The 20401-nt window shown below is 41.8% G+C and overlaps 1 protein-coding gene and 1 long non-coding RNA gene across 6 annotated transcripts in view; one reads left to right on the top strand and one right to left on the bottom strand.

The window, feature by feature from the left end:
- Nucleotides 1-20401, top strand: part of SYNPO2 (synaptopodin 2) — a 76616-nt gene that overhangs the window by 43098 nt on the left and 13117 nt on the right. For 3 of the 4 annotated variants that reach the window (XR_010429833.1, XM_064651406.1, XM_064651407.1), the window contains exons 2-4: nt 7278-7429; nt 11160-11953; nt 15050-17238. Coding sequence is in view for 3 of the 4 variants with exons in the window: in XM_064651406.1 (XP_064507476.1) it covers nt 7278-7429; nt 11160-11953; nt 15050-17238 (3135 nt within the window). In the remaining variant the exon portion in view is untranslated. Of the gene's footprint in view, nt 1-7277; nt 7430-11159; nt 11954-12810; nt 12827-15049; nt 17239-20401 lie in introns of those variants that run through there. The other variant, XM_064651408.1, reaches the window with a different exon arrangement.
- LOC135412658 (uncharacterized) overlaps nt 1-20401 on the bottom strand; it is a 50057-nt gene that overhangs the window by 7114 nt on the left and 22542 nt on the right. The window contains exons 4-10 of one of the 2 annotated variants that reach the window (XR_010429834.1): nt 13172-13291; nt 12268-12321; nt 9509-9589; nt 4000-4321; nt 2138-2180; nt 1523-1669; nt 183-292 (exon numbers count right to left, since the gene is read on the bottom strand). This is a non-coding gene — a long non-coding RNA (uncharacterized LOC135412658). The remainder of the gene's footprint in view (nt 1-182; nt 293-1522; nt 1670-2137; nt 2181-3999; nt 4322-9508; nt 9590-12267; nt 12322-13171; nt 13292-20401) is intronic. The other variant, XR_010429835.1, reaches the window with a different exon arrangement.

Consider the following 20401-nt stretch of genomic DNA (forward strand, 5'->3'; position numbering starts at 1 on the left):
ACTGACAACTACTTTCTCTTTATATACTTTCTCTTTACATACATATGAAAAAAAGAGAAAATGAAGAACACAAAGGTCTTTCAGTTTTCCGCATATATGGCCACAAAGCCTGAGAAGCAATTGCAGCTTCCCTTGTTTTGTTACCCTGACATATGGACCAGGAAAACTAAATACTTTCTGACCTTTGATTTTCCCAGCTGTCTGTCTGAAGCTTGTCCTGGTCTCCAATATCCATGTGTCACCAACCCGCTGTGAAGACTTGTGCTTTCTTGCTGAAGACAGCATTGTTATTCTGGAGTTGGAACAGGAGTTGCATGTTAACCATGTAATAGAAAGATATCTGCTGTATAGACAGATTTAATGCAAAATAAACTGTTATAAACCTTCAAGAAGCCTACATTTATCAACCAGTAAAACAACTGGTCAAGCTTTATTATGGTTTTGAGAGGGTGTTTTGCCTTTTAGCTTCAGATTCCCTCGTTATTTTAAGCAGACAGTCCAGAAGTTGGTGTCATTACGTAGCTTCCAAACCATGATGCAGGTCAAAACATCTTAAATACAATTACTCCAGGAAAGGCCTTGATTCCTTGTACAAAATGGGATCTGCAGGCTGATAAGAGGCCCTATCTTTGTTTCCAGAGGTGTTGATTTAAAGCTGAAAACTCACTGTTTGCAGGTAGAGTTGACAAACCATAGACATTTAAAACTAGAAATACAGTTTTAAATAGTGGCAGGTTTAGGGATGGCAGGAAAAGACTGGATTCATATGAGTCCACAAAAAGGCTTGTGCCACTGACTGTATTTTTTAAGAGATGGCTACATGGCCAGAGAACAGAGAATTCACATCTGAATTTTTGGATGATTTTATAATATCTATTTGAAGTCCATTCAAAGGAGAAAGAGGTCACTTTTTTTCTTAAGACTTGGTATTTATCCAGCCCTCACTGTAATTTTGTGATGGCACAGCTTAGGGATGGGGAGGAAAGTGTTAAGATGGGAATAAATGTGGATGTCCTCTTGCAAACCTGAGTTAAAGAAACCCTACAAAACCCCCACACAAAACAAAGGGATGTGAGTTTGTCACTTTATCAGTCACCTCTTTAGATTTAGCAAGAGCAGCGTTTACCAGCCTGAAGTCTCTGAGCTATTTAACGGATCTACAGAGATCCCTAAAGAACCCCATCACATTATGAGCTTGGCTTAAATTACTGTACAGACCTTTATAGCTAAAAACCAAAAGGTTTAACTAACTGAAGGTTACTTTTTTGTCTAGAGGTCTCCTGCATGCATAAACCTTGCAAAACAAGGCCCAAGAGCCCCATTTATCAACTATGGCTAAATTCAGTTCATTTGTAACTTCATTTTTAATTCCATAATTTCATAGAAGTAAAACTACAATACACTAACAATTGTACTGCCTGGTGCTTCTGCTTCCTGCTCATAACAAAGCACTGCACATTATTGTACATTGTTCATTTTATCAGAGTGACAGATAACTTTTAATATATTTAAATACACTTACCAGCCACTTACTTTGCTGTAGGGTTTATAACAGAACAGATGAAGTGCCTTTTTTTTTTAAGCTTTTAGGTTTTGAGGTTTTCAAAATCCATTTAGCTTGGATTTTTAACTTCATTACACTTTATTGTTAAAGTTATCTGACTGTATTCTAAAAAATAGATTTAGAAACATCAGAACTGTATTCGGGGTGTCAAATGTTAGAATTGTAAGTTGTTTCTTTCAGGGAAAATATTACTTGTGAAAAGAGTGCATCAAGCACTTGTTGCTTTCATACTGGTGTGAACAAGAAAGGAAGAGGCAGTGTCTCCCTGCTCCCACTTTCCTGCATAATGATACCTGTTGTCTCTGCCTCTTTCCCATTTTATATCTCTGACAATACAACAGAAGATTTGTAAATAAGAAACCAGACACCTTGTTCTGTGTTCACACCTGTATTTTTTCCAACAGTGAAAGAATCAATATTTCTGGAAAACTTAACAGACCCTTCCTCATTATAACAGTAGTTTCATTAACAATATACTTCTCCACCCAGAAACAGTTCTCAAAACAAATAGGCCAAACTGGCACTTGTGGAACACTGTACTGGCACCAAGTGAGAAATTTTAACTGTGCTCACCACTGAATTGCATATTTCCACCTCAAACAAGTGTAAGGACCACCTGTGGAAACAAAAGGGAAAAAAAGCCTTTAGAAACCTCCTCATATTAAAAAAAATCAGGGGTGACTCAGTTGCCTGTCACACAATCCCTGAACAGAGATACTAAACTCTTAATGTTACGTGCAGAAAGTCATGTGAAGTGGCAGGTAGATAGCAAATGCTTAGAGAGTCCAAAAATAATGTAAAATTTCCATAAAATGGGAAGGCTTAGACTGATTAGTTTTTTCCCTAAACTCAAACCAGGTCACCAGTATTGTGGGGAAAAATTTAAAAGACCTCAACACAATGCACATTTATACAGTGCTACTCTATTAGTTAACGATGAGACTGGAGTGACTATACAGAAAAGGGACTCTGATTAAGGTTAATAATTATTTTATTTTAAAAGGGCTATTTAATATAAATTTCTTAACTGAGCAGTTTGCTACTGCAGTAAAAATGACTGCTTTAAAAGCTGGCTAGTTGTTGGGTCTGAGAAGGTGACATCAAATTGGAAATCATTATTCAACAGGGGAGTAACAGCTGTCAGGGGACATACCCTTGTAAGCACCCTTCACCCTTTGTTATTGGAGTTTAGTCAACAGTTTAAAAGAAAACACAAAGTCACTGCTAGTAAAGCTTGCAGTTGACCCAGCTGAAGTAGTAAACAATAATGAAGATGGACAACTGATCTACACAAGTCCCTTTTGCCTGGTAAGCCCTGCTATTTTGGGCAACATGTTTCATCACAACAAAGCACAAGGCCACCCAAAACTAACACAGAGGACACCCACATAAACATAAATAAGGTTCACTGAAACCAGCTTCAAGCCCTGAGGGTCAACAGGAGTGCAGATGAGGCTTCAGGAATCAGACAGGATATTCAACTGAATAGGTTCTTCCAGAAACTACTCTGTCTGTATGAGCAAGTGCCCTGAAATGGCAGGGAAGTGTGCTTCCACTACATCCAGTGGCAATATTTTCTGTTCTGTTGTTTAAAAGCTACCAGCAAACCGAAAAAAGATGGGTAAATAGTTTTGAGAATAACCCATGGTTTGGAAAGCTTGCTCTGAATTGAGAATCAAGCTGTGCAAATATATGTGTATTTTAAGGCCACAGCAGTCTTACTTAGATAAAGGTTTTAAAGGGATTGCATTTATGCTCAGATTGCTCATTTTCTGAGATTGGTTGCTCAGTCAGGCTACATGTGAAGCACAGCACTTAGACAGGCATCCCAGATACAGGTATGTACCCCTAGGTCCAGAATAAACTCCAGAATAAAATTAAGATATACATCATCCTTCCTAAAAGTCACCGGTAAAAACAAGATGATGAAATATTCTAATAATTCTTCATTGAGCAATTAGAGAACCAGGACTGCAGAGCATCCTCAAGTCTATCTCCCTGGCTTTAAACTTCAACTCATTGACCTTGTTACCAGGTTCAACATATCTCAGCTCTCTGCTCTGCTTATTATAGGGCTCGGACACACACCCAAGATCATCAGCCGGTAAGCTGAGCCCCAGTTGCTGTCTGTGCATCCACTTGCAGCCACAACAAGTGACAGGTGCATCTACTCCAGCTTTTCAGCTTCATCAGGACTAACTTTTTTTAAGCAAATTTCCCTGTTATCCTGATTGACCATATGTCGTTTCTTAGGATGGAAGTTTGGGGGTTGTTCACAGTAAACTGCTTTCAGATTAAATCGAAGGAGGAGATCTGATATTCCTTTCACTGGTTAAGACACTGATTGGAATTGCCATGTGCTCCAGCCCCAGCAGCATTCCACAGCTACCACCAACCCACAGCAGTGACTATCCCACACTTTCCCCCCCACATACCTGTGCCTCTGGGATGTGATCTCTCATCAAGGCATCACAGCACCCACTCCTTGCTCACTCACAGATTCAGCCCAAGTCTTTACAGACCCTCCTGAAGAGCCCCTGGACAGCCCCCAGTCCCTGCTGCTTGTGAACTGGTGCCAGGAGGTCCTGGATTCTCTGTAGTGCTCTGATGACAGCAAACATCCTGGCTGAGTTCCTCACAAAAGGAACTTTCCCCTAAGATTAACATTTCTGTGGATTTGAGGAATTGCTCAGCCCTTTACATTTTAATCAGCAAAGGGCACTCCTGACAGTGGGAAATTCCAGATGCAGTGGTTACCTGGGAATAAAAAGAAATTACATACTTCAGGTAAATCAGATAATGAGAGTCCTGACAGAGGGGGAGCAGGAAAGCAACACAGGCAGCACCAGGGGACAGCGGGGTGAAGCTCTTCAATGTGCCCCAGGAGCAGCTGTGCCTTGACAGGTTCAGCACTAACAGTACAGGCTCAGTTTTGCTGTGTTATACTGAAATTGCAGGCATTGAAAAACTAAGAAAATCTTTATGAACATATTTTTTCTAGTAGTGAGATCCAATTCACAAATTTTACAGTGTAAACCCACTTTTTCTTCCTAAAGAAAACTCCAACTCAAAGCAGACAGGAGAAACGAGCGCCTGAGAAAGCCAGGGCTGCACTATAAGGCAAGAGCAATCACTCATTTTGGAAAAATCTCTTCTGCTTTACAATCAAATGTGCCCTGTTTTAAGCTCCTAAGAAGTGGATAAAAGTTTCTTACTGTCCCCCTTATGACCAAGTTGTATTTCTGCTAACAAAGGCAGCTTCTGTTTCCCAGTGGGGTCCTCAAAGGCTTTCTGCCTTTCTTCCTCTGAGAGAAAACTGTCCACTGAACACATATTTTACCAGGAAGATCCTGGAGCTGTTCTTGGGATTTTTATTTTGTTTTTTAATTTTTGCCAGAAATCTGAAAAGTTTTGGTTTACATGTGTAAATTATTTGCTCATTTGTGTGGGTTTCCAGTAAAGACAAACAAACAAAGCCAGAAACAATGACAACTTGCCTGGCAAGGCAGTCTATTTATTGTTGAGTAAGCTGGCAGTATGCTGAGGCTAAAATAACACAAATGATGATGGGATATTCTACCCTAGCAGCACCCTGCTGTAATTTATCACATAATCTGCCCCTCCCCATTTTTTGGGCACTGCTATCTCTTCCCTTTTATTCCCCCAACAGAAACACCAAAAAAAAAAAAAAAAAAGGATAATACAAAATGGACTGAGAGGTCCTTTCAACAACTTTAAAAGGAAATTCAATGCCCTTGTCTATTTTTTTTTGAATGCTACCAAGGAGTCTGTTTAAAAAATCATGTAACTGAGCTGCCTAGAAATTCCTGTAGAGCTGCTAACATTGTCGTTTGTACTTTTGCTTTTTGACATACATCACTGAAGTTATGGAACAGGTAGCAGTTTCTCTCCTGAAACAGCTGTAATGGTAATCTATGACAGAACTGACCCCAAATTCTCAAACACTTAATAAAGAAACAGAAACAAGTTTTCTTCTTACAATCCAGGTATCACATTATGCTATTTCACATGTTGCCATAATGGCTGTTTACATGTCACTCAAAATTCCTCATGGCATCTACATTAAATATTTACATTCAGGCCTAGGATGTTCTGTAAAATTTTCATAGCATACCCTCCTATTTAAAAAAAAACCCCAGCATACCCTCCTATTTAAAAAAAACTGCACTTCAACCCAAATTCTAGCTCATATATGAAGCAACACATTCTAAACACTGTCCAAACTGTCATTTCTTCCCAAAGCACAAGGAAGTTTATGCTCTTGTCTAAGGGGAGCTAAACAGAGCAGCATACCACTCCATATTTGTAAATGTTAACTCTGCAAGGTGGGGACTGGCTTCTGTATGCACCAGGCTTCTGGTCCTTCCCTGCTCCAAGAGCCATAATATGACATATGGGTATGTGTAAATTGAAGCAGCAAAGATGTATGTGGTGGCCCTGCCACAGAAAAACGTGCACTCTCACTCTTCATGCCAAATATCACCCTGACTCCAAGAATCTTTTCAATGTTGCTTCCAGAAATGGGTCTTAGGTACCAGCCTAAGACCTATTTGGCTTAATAATGGATTTGGGATAATTCCATGAGTCTGTGGGGCAGCTGCACCCTCAAATTTGGTGTATATCAGAAGTAGCTTCCCTAGAGTCAGTGGGGACTGTCTCTCCTGCTGTGAGTGTAGTATGAAGAGTATAGAACTATGCTACTTCTTTAAAAATGTTCAAGAAAATGCTGTGAGAATTAATAAGGATAACACACGTAATCACCAACTGAATATCATATAAGGCCAAAGTAGTCATACCAACAGGTAGAAGACTGAGATCAAAGAACCCAAGGACAGCCCTTTTTTGTGTATGTGTCACTCTAAAATAGACTCCTGCAAGCATCCTGGTTAATATAACACACTCTTTGCCAAATATGTACTTTAAAAATAGCAGTCAACTGTATGGCATACCTTGAGTGGTGTTAAACTGTCTAGGTTTTGTTATACAAAGACCATGGTGAGTTATAACATGCTGCCAGTGGAAAAAGGAGTGAAACAGCAAAAACTGAGCTGCATAAGATTCTTGAATGAGAACTTAGCAGGGAAGGTTAAACCATAACAGGCATGACATAACTATAATAAATTAAGGCACTCATTGAGATGACTAAACATGGATTTAGGATCTCCAGGGATACAGATGTTTATAGTTTGGCAACTAAATCTACACTTGGGCATCCAAGGAAAAAAATGCCCAGTATACCAGGAGTCTCTATACCTACAGCCCTAACAGAATGTAGATCTTGACAGTCTGCCCAAAGAGGCCTGAATTTATACACTCTTCTCAAATCTTGGTGTAGATTTCAGCTCTAGTAGTCTTTTATTTTCAGGGAAACTAATGAGGTTTTTGGCATTTCTTCTAAACACTGATCAATTGATTATTGTCCCAAATTTCTATGTCTCCCAGTTTTAAAATAATAAATCCAGCCTGTCTGACATCTAGCTCATCAGATCAGTAAAGCAGACGGTTTGCATTTGTTTTTACTGGCCAGAACAGTATTAACCTCAACTGCGACAAGTTACTAGGAATTTGTTATGACCAATACTATTGATTCTTTTTCTTTGGTACAGATAGAAGTAAGCTGAGGACCTGGTTGCTGCTGTTTTCAAATGAATGCTCATCATGCAATTTGGAATTTGTTTTTGACTCGTTGTAGGTTCGCAGCAAAAGCAAAGCAGCCAAGGCTGGGCTGTGTGAGGGGGATGAGGTGGTGTCCATCAATGGCAAGCCCTGTGGAGACCTGACCTATGCTGAAGTCATTGTTCTCATGGAAAGCCTGACTGACGTCCTGCAGATGCTTATCAAGAGGTACAGGAATGCTCAGAATGCTTCGGTGCAACTCAGGGAATCACCTGGAAAATGCTGCCTTTGAACACACTCATTTTACAGACTTATACTGGGAGCTTCTGATAGTCCTGTTGCTAATGTCTGTGACCCTGCTTGTCTGTATGGAAAAGGTGGGAAGACAGAGTATTTGAGCTGGAGGAATTAATGTATATGATTTCAACAGCAGTGTTTGGGCACAGAATTAAGAATACAGTCTCCCAACATAAGTATTCTTAATATTTGCAAACTGCAGAGCCTTGAGTTCAAATATTCTCTCTCCCCCTTTGAAGCAGTGAAGTGTTGTTATTCCCCACAGATAGGGAAGTGAGGCTTACAAAAAGCAAAGGCTGTATAGATGGGGAAAGTGTGTTACACAGATATGCCTTGATGATGACATGGCAAATGGTCTTCTTGGGTGGCAGAATGCGTTAGGAGTCAGAAGGGGAAGAGGGTCTGGAAGTCAGGAATTCTATTTCTGTAGCTGTTATCACCTCCCTAGATGAGGTGGGGCAAGTCACTTACAGCTCTCTGGGTCTCAGCTTCTGCATTTATAAAACAGTGAGAGTGAATTTCAATTTTCTTTGCAAATGCTTTGAGTTTCTTGGGGAATCTTCATGTAAATTTGCAAATCTGCTCACTGCACATCAGTCTACTCCAATGCCTGTCCACCTCCTGCAAGCACACTCTCCCCAGACTTTGTGAATTCAGACAAGATGAACCCTGAATTGCCTTCACTGGGGGTAAGAAGAGGAAGAAAAGACTTGAAACTTCCACACATGCTCCTTGTAAGGACTTAAGGGTACCATTTGAGTGCTCCTCATGTGATACCTGCATTCTTATGTTTTTAATTCATAATGTGACTCCGAGAATTGCACTTGTAAAAACGGTATTTGTGGCTGACCACTTGTCTTTGCAGCCACAGAAATAGCTCCACATGCTTTGACTCCTGCCTGTTGCTGTTCTATAACTGATATTTCAGTTGTCTGAAGGCCGCAGGACACTCTCGCTGAGAGGGACTCTCCCCTGCCCCTGCTTGAATGTACGGTGAACAGCAAGGCACGTCCTGAAAATCAAAACCAAAACACTGCTTACACCACCTAACTCAGTGTTTCATGGAAGGAAACCATGTCTAGTAGAAATATTAAGGGAATTGCAGTTGCTCAACACTCTGAAAGGGACAAAATGTTCTAAAGGAATTCACTGTGAGAATCTTTGAATTTCTTCTCCCCAGCTCATCTCTCCCAAATCCCAGCCTGTGCTGCCAGTATCTTCCCAAGTATGGGAGAATAGACTGAAACATTTCTCTTCCCCTCCCACCTTGTTTGTGGTACTATCCCTCTTAGCACTACCACCAGAAGGACTTTTCAGGAAGTGTCTTAGCATCCTCTGAGAGCAATGAGAAGCAAATCCTTCCTTTCCTGAGCAGCCACTTGTTAGCAGCCACCTCAAGAAAACTCTTGAAATCACGAGGAAAGAATAATTACAGTGGCATTCCAATGGTGATCTTTACATCTAAGTATCTTTTGTTGGCAGGGAAGAATATTTTCCATTGGGAATATTCTGGTTGTTCCTGAACCATTTGCATGAAGGATGAGGTTTTCACAGGCGTTAATTGTTGGCCCAATTTTGCTCTTATTAATCTTACTGGGAGGCAAATTAGGCTTCCAAAGTAGTTTAAAAAAATGCTACTTGGCCTTTGATGTCTACAAAAAGTTTTCCCAATTCCCTGTAAAGCACAGTCAGTTAGTGAGCAGCAGAGCCCAGAAAATGTCCTGTTTGCAGGATGAGAGGAAAGCGACACCCTGCAGGGTGGGCACTCTCCAGATGCCATGTGGGGGAGCATCTCCTGACCTTCCCGACAAATGCTGAACAGATGTATCCGGAAAAACACGGGGAGTGGGGACTGAAACACCAGCCTGCCCTTTTCACATCACTGTGAGCGACTCCTGGGCTACTGCTGAGTCTAGAAAGAACATTTCCAGGGGGAAGGAGGGAGTGTGCTCAGTGCATACCGACATGAAATGCACCATGTAGGGAGTAAAACATGAGTCTGAGACAAACCCTGCCGTGCTGACTCCATGGGTTCTGCTTCCTTCCTGGAATTACACCAGGGCTGTTGTTCCTGCAGCGAGCTGGAAAGGCCTGAAACAAAAGTAATTAATAATTTGACAAAACAGAATCTTAAATGACAAAAAAGAGGTCAGACCCAGTATTCTGCCTTTTGACAGAGGATAACAGTTATGTCTATATAGAGTAGAAGTATATCCATACGTAGCAAGGGCCTTTTAAGGTGGAAATCTTTCCCTCTCACACATACACACAATCACTCAGCTACCAATAAAGGCTAACATTTAGCTGGCCCAGCCCCCAGTCCATATCTTACATGGAAATGTTTACAGATTTCTGTAATTTATCTGTGCTTGAGAGCAGTACAATTGATCATCCAAACAGCATAATCTGATGGGATCCAGCAGCACTCACAAGGGGCTCCCTAAATTAAAATCCGTCTGACCTTTATGTAGCTCCACATGTGGTGAAATGGATGTTACACATTTTGTGCTGTTTGAGGCAGACCCAGACTGCCACAAACGGTGTGCTGCATGGCTAGGAAAGCAAGTGATATTGGAGCTTCTTCAGTGCACTGACAGATTTATTTCTTCTGTTGCTTCTTCCAGCCTTTCTTTTTAGGAACTTTCAAAGTTTCAGAATACCCAGGACTGCTTTTGATTTCAAAAATCTCCATGATATCTAATATTAATACTTTACCGAGGGAACTTACTGCTTCTCTCATTTGAAAAAGTGTTTTGCTACCTTCTAGTCAATAGAAAGTCTTAATAGCATCCTGTAGTCTTGATGTACAGAGAAGGTTTCTTCTCAAATTAATAGTAGTCAGTATGGTCCAGAGTACTGAGAGAAGGAGTTAAAGAGTAATACCAGTAAAACAGCCTAACTGGGCCAGGGGAATTAAGAGTTTAGGGAAAGGAGCTACACTGAGATATTTAGCAGGCTTCAGGAAGTGCAAACAGCATTTTCCAGTTAGAAATACATATTTTTAAATAACTAGGAAATATTGCATAAGTTCCCCACCCTTTTATGCTGGATCACTGGAAGAGGCCCAGAGTATTTTAATTGATCCATGATATATAAGGACGATGATCCTCACAGGAATTCTTTGAATGTGTATTTTAAGTATTCATTCCCCTCCCTCTGATCCTCATCCAGTTCTTATGTATCCCTTAGAGAGTGAACTGTGTGGTACAGGAACTCCATGTGAGGATGGTGCCTAACACAGTTGCAGCAGTGGCCACAGAGCCAAAAATTAACCCCTGTTCTGGTGTCATGCAAAGTTAATTTTCTGATGAACATGTGAAATATTGTCCCAGAAGTCTCAGCAGCATTTGTCTGGAAACCCTATAACAGAAATGTGTCTGGGAAAGTACACTGATGTTAGGAATGATACAGTTCTACCACTGGTGTGTAATTTCCCTCTTCCTGAACTGTTATGTTGGAGAATCTTGAACGATACAAAGATGCTTCAATTTAAGACCTCTACATTCTGAGAAAATTCTTCTATTTATAGGGACCTGCTAGCAGGTACCACAGTTAATATAAGGGGTGAAATTCTCTAGAGAAACTGCTTTTCTAACTGTACTTACAATGGCTGTGCTTACAGCAGCTTAATTTTTGGAATTACTTGTTTATGTATGTGCAGATCCTCCAGTGGAATAAACGAAACCTTGAGTGCTGAAAGAGCAAATGGAAAGCCTGAGAACATAAAAAATGAGGACTATAGGGAGAACACCACACTGCAAATTACCACGGCGAAAGAGAGACCCCGTGGAGATTTATGCATCACAGAGATATACAGTGGGACTCACCAGGGAGCAGCAGAAAGCAACGTAAACTTTTCTGAGACAAAACAAGAGACCACACAAAGCCACAGAATTACTCCTAAAGTGATAGGCACCTCCAAAGTGCTCGTGGCAGACGAGGCTGCTCTCAGAGGGAAGACAGAAGAAAGAAGGCCAGGGACTGTGGTTGAGCTGCAGTTGTCCCTCTCCAATGACACCCACAAGGGCACCAGTGCTCCTGCTGTGACTCTCCTGGGAGCAGAGAAATGCCCCCCTTCAGCAAGAGGAGCCAGTGTACAACAGGATGGGACCAGCCCCCTCATCACAATTCCCCTAGGTGTGAAAGAGGGCAACGTCCAGTGGTCAAACAAAGTAGTCCAATTTTCCAGCAGCAAAGAGGTCAAGAGGATCCAAGGTGCAGTTCCATCTATCCCCAGGGTGGAGGTGATCCTAGACTGTTCAGACAGGGAGCAGGAAGCACCCAGGTCTCTGTCTGAAAGGGGGTGTGTTGATTCTCAAGCAGAAGGAGGGCAGTCAGAAGCACCTCCTTCCCTCCTCTCCTTTGCAATCTCACCAGAAGGCACAGAGCAGGGAGAAGACAACAAGCCCTCGGAAAAGGAACACAGACCTCTCAAGCACAGGGCAAGGCACGCAAGTAAGTATGTCCCATCTAATCATTTGCACTGCCTGAGGGCATCTTTTGTAACTTTAGATATAATTTCAGGATTTAGAAGGCATTAGAAAGAAATGTTTAGAGATTTTTTTTTTCCTGCAGTTTTCTAACTTTCCCTCTCCTTTTTTCTTTTAAAGAATGTTTCTGTTCTTGCTTTAGATATTCTTTCAGGGTAATACAATGCTCCTGGTCATGAGCCAAGGGTATACCCACGCCTTAACTGTGCTGAATAACTGTGCTTACTAGACTTCCACTTTGAAAGTAACTCATGACTTTGTCCAACTAAAAATACTTACATCTCCAGAAAGGGCTGAACTCTGCTGGTCTTCTAATGCATATTCAGAGGTAATCTGTAGAATATTAACAAAAAGAGCAAGCTGCTTGCACATGTGAATCCTGGGGATTTCTCCTTTTATAGCAAAAGCTTTGTGTTGCCATTTGCATTATCTAGAATCAAAGCCATGCCACTGCTCTGAAAAGTTAATAAAAAGGGCCAGTAGAAAAGCTTGATGTTGCCTGCAGAAGAGATTTTGACAGACACTAGCATGTGTATAACTGTTACATGATCCTTTTGGTTTTGTCAGCCTTCTCCAGACTGTAAAGTGAACATGCTATTTCTCCTGACTCCCATACCCAGAGGTCAGCTTCAAAATGTGTCCAAGAAGTTTACATGGAAGTAAACTTGCCACTGGAGCCAGTATTAATTAACCGGGTGTAGATGTGCATTATTTACTAATTAACCTATTTATTTATTTATTTATTATTTTCTTCATCTGGGACCTCTTTGTTGGTGGCTCGCTCCTTCCCAGCAATGTGAAGAATCCTGTCTGGGGATTTAGCAGCAGTATGTCAAAGGTGCTTGAATGTGTGCAGTGATATACTGTAGCAACAAGCTATTTCATATGCAGTGTTGGAACTCCTCCGCTAACCCACTGCTAATTCCTCTGGAAGCATATTTTTAGCATGACAACCATTTGTGTCTTATTGGCAAGTGGATTAAGCAGTGACTTATGCCTAAGTGTCTGTATGCAACCCACATATTTTGGGCATATTAAATGAAGTACAAAAGAAAAGTGCACATGCTTCACATTTTGGCTGCGAAGTCAGAAGCAACTGTGGGACTGTGCCTGTCTTTCTTAAAGAATTAATTGCAGTGCCAGTCTGAAAAGGCAAAAGTACAAAGCATAAACTAAATTTTACCTGATAAATTCTTCTTTCAAGCAGGACATAGATCCAATTCTTTTCCCGTGTCAACTACGATAATCTCAGTCTCTTCTCATCTAGTGGCAGGTCACTATCCTTAGGAATCACTGATTAAATCTGTAAAATTTTTTGCATTATTATTATTATTAAAATCCTATCTACATTTTAGAACGAACAAATTGCTGAGCACAGGGAATACTCTGTGTGCAGCAAATACTAAGCATGTTTTCTGCAAAAATAGAAGTTATAATGCAGCACTTCAGTCTGAACTAGAGAAGAACAGTTATTACAGGTGCTTGATTTCTGTAGCAGGAATTTCCTCTGTAAATAATAATCAGATTATATTTACCTGAACAGGTAACACTATAACACTACAGCCTGTACTTTTGGAAATAGTCTGCAGTGACTACTGTAACCATTTACATGGTCACAGGACTGAGCCAAGGATTTTGTGATTTGACTCTCCCACGATAAAATATTACAAATTGCTGGTTTGGGTGCCATGCTCTTTTTCATAGTTCTTGTGAGAACCATTGGTCCAGTTGTGCTGCCATCTGGCATAATGGCAAAACTCCAATTGTCTTTAATAGGAGAAGTATCAGACTCCATCTACTGACACAGCTAAAAGGATCATGAATAGACAACACCTCATCACATGGCTTTCTTTAATAAGTTTGCTTTATTTATGCTTGCAAGAGATACTAAATAATTTACTGTTCTATTTTTTTATATTAGAGGTACATTTTTTCCTTTTGAAATTAGGTGGAGGGGATCATCGATCTCAAAAGGAAGAGCTTTGAATTCCAGCTTTTTTTCTGAAGGGAGAAGCTATTGAGGCTGTCACTCATGAGATGTAGTGGTAGAGTATGAGGAAAGGAAAAAAACAGGGACACCACCTGACCAGCATTGCCCCATAAGGCACATGCTCCATGTTCCATAACAAGGAAGCAGTCAGGCTAATGTAGACAGCATCCATCAGCTTTACAGCTGCATCTGTTCCCCTTCCACATGACTTGATGAAAACCAGTAATTTATGCTTTAAGAAATATGTACCATTGATATATGCTAGTGAATACTCTTGAGAAGTCAGTTGTGTATTCACTCTTGCCACATTTTCAAAATAAATATTCTGGAGCTCTTACATCCTACAGAATTTTGGATTATATTCCAGGCAGGTAATGCTTGTTAAAAGACTGAAACCTGCTTTCCTTGAGCCAAACTCCCACATCTTCCAAGGGGCAGAAAGTTGAAGCTAATAATTTTCTGTGTATGCCTTTTTGGATGTATCCTTGCTTTTAAATAGCTAACACATAAAAGCATCCTATAGCAACTATACACATTTTGTAGTTTATAGGAGTAAAATAAACACCTAAATGGCAGAAGGTGCTACCACTGTCTGACAGAATATGCTCGGTTTCATTTGGTCTCAGATATTAAACAGTCTGGCTTGCTGGGAATGGCTGCTGGAAGCCCAGGAATTGTGGTCAAACACTCAGTAAATACCTGACCAGAAATTGGATGAGTGAGAAAACATCACCTGCCTGTTGCTGCTGAGATTACTTGTGGAAATAAAAATTAAGAATGCTAGAAATAAAGACACATATAATATCCCTGTTGAACTAAGAGAGTCCTAAAGAAAGCAATGAAGCCTTTGAACTTGCATGGGTGTGACTCTAAGGAATGCTGGGGATGGAATTTACCACACAGCTGATACTGGGAGAAAAGCTGAAGTATAATGAGCTTTCCATATAGAAGAAAATAAATGTTTTACTATGGGAAAAGGGGAGGGTGGATAACACTCAGTATAGATAAATGCAGCAATTGTAATTGTGTGGGATGCTTGTAAATAAATGTGTCCTTTGATTCTCTCCACAGGGCTCCGACGAAGCGAGAGCCTGTCAGAGAAGCAGGTCAAGGAAGCCAAATCTAAATGTAAAAGTATTGCACTGCTGCTGACAGCAGCTCCCAACCCCAATTCCAAGGGGGTGTTGATGTTCAAGAAGCGCCGCCAAAGGGCGAGGAAATACACTTTAGTGAGCTACGGGACTGGGGAGTTAGAACGGGACGAAGACGAGGGTGAGGAGGGCGAAGGTGAAGAGGGGGACAAAGAAAACACCTTTGAAGTGAGTTTGCTTGCAACCAGCGAGTCAGAAATAGATGAAGATTTCTTCTCTGACATTGAGAAGGACGGTAAGGTTGTGACCTTTGACTGGGACAGTGGTCTACTCGAGGTTGAGAAGAAGACAAAGAGTGGAGAGGAGATGCAGACGCTCGCAGACAGCACAGGGAAAGGGGCCCTCATGTTTGCCAAGAGACGGCAGAGGATGGATCAGATTACGGCCGAGCAAGAGGAGATGAAGGCCAGCACAGTGCAGACAGAGGAACACAGGGAAACCACCGTGACAGAGAACTTCCAGAAAGTAAGCTCTTCAGTCTATCAATCAAAGGAGGAGGAAACATCGAGGCAGCAGACCTGCGTGAGCAAAAGCTACACAGACGTGAGCCAGAACCACAGCAAAATGGTGCAACAAAATGGCTTTGGCTTAGCACCAGGCACAAACCTCCCTTTTCAGTCCTCTGGAGCCCCCAGAGCACCATCTTTGAATATAACAGCTAAACCCTTCCCTTCTGGGGTTCAAAACCGAGCAGCTGCACCATTTTCACCCGTAAGAAATGTCACTAGTCCTCTTTCAGATGCAGCAGCGCCGCCTCCCTACTGCTCTGTCAGCCCACCAGCCGAGGCTTTCTACAGACCTGTGTCAGCTCCTGTGGCCAGCAAGGCTGCCCCAAGCATGTGGGCACCCACGGAGCCCACGGAACACATAGCATCCAGAGATGAAAGGATTGCCGTGCCAGCCAAAAGAACTGGCATACTGCAAGAGGCAAAGAGAAGAAGCACTTCAAAACCCATGTTCAACTTCAAAGATGCACCCAAAGTAAGTCCCAATCCCGCCCTCTTGTCCCTTGTACACAATTCAGAGGGCAAAAAAGGTGCTGGAGCTGGTTTTGAGTCAGGACCTGAAGAAGACTACCTCAGTTTGGGAGCAGAAGCTTGCAATTTCATGCAGACTCAAGCATCTAAACAAAAGGCCCCTCCTCCTGTTGCTCCAAAACCTTCACTCAAGGTCTCTCCCTCTGCCGGTGCTCCAGTTTCACCGGTTTGGTCACCTTCAGCTGCGGCTGCTAACAAGGCTCCTTCTTTCCCAGCACCAGCCTCACCTCAGGCAGCATATCCCGCACCACCGAAATCTCCACAGTATCCTCATTCTCCTGCCCATCCCCCAAGTACTCTCAACTTAGCTGGTCCTTTCAAAGGGCCCCAGGCGAGCCTGGCAAGTCCCAACTATGCCCCAAAGCCACCCCCAGTCACACCAAGTGCCGGGGAAACGAAGCCACCCTTTGAGATGCCACCGGCCATGAGCGGGAAAGGAGCACAGCTGTTTGCCAGGAGGCACTCCCGGATGGAGAAGTATGTGGTGGATTCAGAGACTGTGCAGGCAAACATGGCACGAGCCCCATCTCCAACTCCATCTTTGCCAGCTTCTTGGAAATACTCATCCAACGTCCGAGCGCCTCCGCCCGTTGCTTACAATCCCCTCCACTGCCCATCTTACCCTCCTGCTGCTTCCAAGGCTTTCTCCAAGTCTGCTGCTGCCACCACCAAAAACACAAAAAGAAAACCTAAGAAAGGTCTCAACGCTTTGGATATTATGAAACATCAGCCTTATCAACTCGATCCCTCTTTATTTACTTTCCAACCTCCTAAGGAAAGCCTTGCCATGAAGCAGACATCGAAGCTGCCCCCTTCCAAGCAAGCTCTACCTTTGCCTACCTTCCTCCCACCCGGTGCTGGCTCTCCCACCAGGGCCCGGCCATCTTCAGTGTACTCCGTGCCAGCCTACGGTTCCCAACCTCCGTTCCAGTCAAATGCCTCCCTCCCAGTAAACGAATCATATTCACCTCCAGGCTACTCTGCATTTTCTAAGCCAGAAACCACCACCCCCTCTTTGTTTACTGCTCCGAGGCCAAAATTTTCAGCCAAGAAAGCTGGAGTCACTGCACAGGTGTGGAAGCCATCAGTTATTGCAGAGTAAACCTTAGAGCTCAAACTTAGTGTCCACGTTGCTTGCAGTCACTGGTTTGCAGTGGTCACCCGGCAAACCAACGGTGCCAGTGGTATTATTCCTTAGCTCACCTAACAATGTCAGATGTATCACCTCAAATCTGGGTCCAAAGTCATTGAACTTTTTGAAGGAATCAAAATAGATACAAATTTTAGCACATTTCTGCGTATCGCCAGGTGCTTTATAGACAAACATTCTGAAATGAAGAGATGCCATTGCCTGAAGTGAGCAGGACACTAGGTTTTTGCTTTAGGATTACAACAGAAACAGTAAGCAATATTCCTGATACGTCAAATTAATAGAGAAGAGCTTTCTTTCTGTCCCTCTCCCCAACTGTGTTCTAATGACCTAGGGATTTGAGGACTTTGGTGGTTGGTTTTTTTTTAAAGAAGTGCCTTATTATCTAATAGTAATATGTATTATTAACATAGCATCAAATAGACACAGTATTAGACTCTGACTGATCTCTAGCAGAATACAACTGGATAGACCTTTAGCCTGCACAGAGAGCCACGGAATTCACTCAGGATCTCTCCTGGCTCAAAGGTCCTTCCACAGGAAATCTGATTGATCAGCCAGGGGCTTAGCTTTTAAGCTATGTGGATCAGCTGTGATCCAAAAATCATGAATTGCCTCTGTGATTTCACAGAGAACGTGCTTATCAGAGATGCTGGAGTGTTCTGAAGACTAAAAGAGGTGGAAAGACAGCTGGACAAATTGTTAGAGATTTCCCATTTTGGGGAAATTTGACATCCCACGTGCAGGCATATTTTTAGCCAGAGTTTGCCTCGAACCCAGCAAGTAAGAGAGGAGTCTGTAAATCCAAATTAGGGAGCAGTCAGAGAGGGGAGCTGGGTTCTGCAGCACCAGTTTCTTGTGAAAGCACAGTGATTTAGAATGAAGGGCTACCTATAGTCAAGAGCACTGATTCTTGCACCCAGAGTAGTAACTGACAGTAAATCCTAATTATGACTATGTCTTCCTATTGGTCTCTCGTACACATTTTATTATTTTCACTTGGGGTTCTAGTGCTTCTTCCCACTCTAAATCTTTTTACTCTGGTCTTATTCCTTCACCTTTTACTTGCTGTACTGGGGACTAAGGATTGAAATACTGCTACTGTAGGAAGTCCTTAAGAAGTTTATGGTCTTCAAAGCAAATACAGAGCCTTGCTGAAACCAAGGAGCTATGTTTGAGTAGTTTAGCATGTCTTTCAGTAAAAGCAGTCCTGTTACCATCAGTGGTGCTAGGGCTGAAACAAGGTGCTCTCTCACACAACAAAGGGGATCAAAATCCATCCCAAGTGTGAAGCTAAAGATTAAAGCATCCCTCTATGAATAACAGTGGCAGAATCTGTTGCTATACTTGTTTAAACTATCATTCAGCTACTTAGAGACCTATTAGGGACCTTTTATATCATTGGGGGGGTGTGTACAACTATCTATCTTTATGAAGAAAACATTCCTAAATATGAACAAAATCTCCTTAGCTTGGTCCCATGATGGTAACTCAAACTGCAATCAAAGTTCAGAAGAAGGCACTTGGTTGTGATGCAGACAGCAGGCGGAAATCAAAGTCTAATCAAGCCAGTAAAAATCACTCCTTTGAATTTTGGACCTCCAAAATTACACTCTACCCTTTCAATTCTGGATTGGGATGCTGACTGCATTAGAAGAAAATGACCAAGTGATCCATCTCTCTCTTAAAATTCAGGAGAATGATGGGAAATTTTGGGGGAAAAATAGTTTGGAAAACTCAGGAAATATTTATACTGCATTTACCTGGAAGTAGAAAGTAGCAATATTTTAATCCTTTGGAGATTTCCCTTCTATCTGTTTTCCACTTTCAATATCTGTATTTTTCTTCTATCATTAAACTTGTCCCTTTCCTCTCTGCCTGTTTGTGGGTTTTTTCTTTGGTTTGGCTGCTATTTTTTTGTTTCACTTGCCTGTACAGGCTGATAGTATGTCTTGGGGGGAAATCTATTTTCTGTGCTAGCCTGTTAGTATGAAACCTCCTCCCTCCCATTCCCCTTTCCCCTTTCCCCTTTCCTTTTCCTCTCCCCTTCCTCCCTCCCTCCCTCCTTTTCCCCCCTCTTTAAAAGTTCAGTCTGAAGTTACATATGCTATTTTAGGAAGACATTTAAGATACCAGTATGTACTTGGAATAAAGATACTCTCCCAAAGGTAAGTAGTGCTCCTAGAGAGAGACACAGAAATCCAATCGTGCTCCTATTGCCTTACATGCTTTTGTTTACAGTGTCTTCCTGTAAAGTACATCTTGTAATTTATGATCACACTCATGGACTTGCTCACCCCATCATCACAAGAATGTTTCCTTAATGAGGGGATTTAGAACAGTTTTGTACTTCCAAGTATCCCATGTGAAACCTGGGAATTACCAAAATCTAACTGCTAGCAAACATAGGTCTGTATGGCAGGCTACTTTCCAAGTGAGAAATAATAAGCATTACTATTCTAATTATCACCAGAATAAACAAGAGGTAAAGCTGGGATTAATTCTCATGCAAAGGAAACCAGCTCTCCAGAAAAACAGAAGTTAACAGGAGCTAGGGAAGAGCTCTGGGGTGAAACAGAACATTTCAGTTTCCTGAGTCATCTGCCTTAAATCCAAGTGGCAGACAGAAATGCATAACTGTCATCTTTAAAACTGTTTTGCTATTTCTTTCATTTTCAGCACAACCCAGAAGTTCCCTTAGGGAATCACCTAAAGATTATGTGTGTTTGCAGCACTAAGCAAAAAGTGCACTTATGTGGCCTAACTTCTCTTTACTTTATCCAAAAGAAAAGGAAGTGTATCTATGCTGAAAATTTGAATTTTTCATCACATTTGGATTTTTTGCTGCTGTTGAAATACAAGTATTTCATATGGCCTATAGCAACACCAGAAGGATTTTTAAAGCTCCAGCAAGAGTTAAAAACAAAGCCCCAGTGACACTGGTGCTCTTAAGTCAGTTAAGATCTTTTGAAAATCCCATTCAAAGCTCAACTCTGAATTCAATTTAACATACACGCATAGTGCTTGGATCCAACTTGGCTTCAGGATTCTTTTTACTAATCAGGTAAGTCTTCAATTCTTATTA

This window comes from Pseudopipra pipra, chromosome 4, assembly GCF_036250125.1.
Source record: "Pseudopipra pipra isolate bDixPip1 chromosome 4, bDixPip1.hap1, whole genome shotgun sequence".
Taxonomy (NCBI): domain Eukaryota; kingdom Metazoa; phylum Chordata; class Aves; order Passeriformes; family Pipridae; genus Pseudopipra; species Pseudopipra pipra.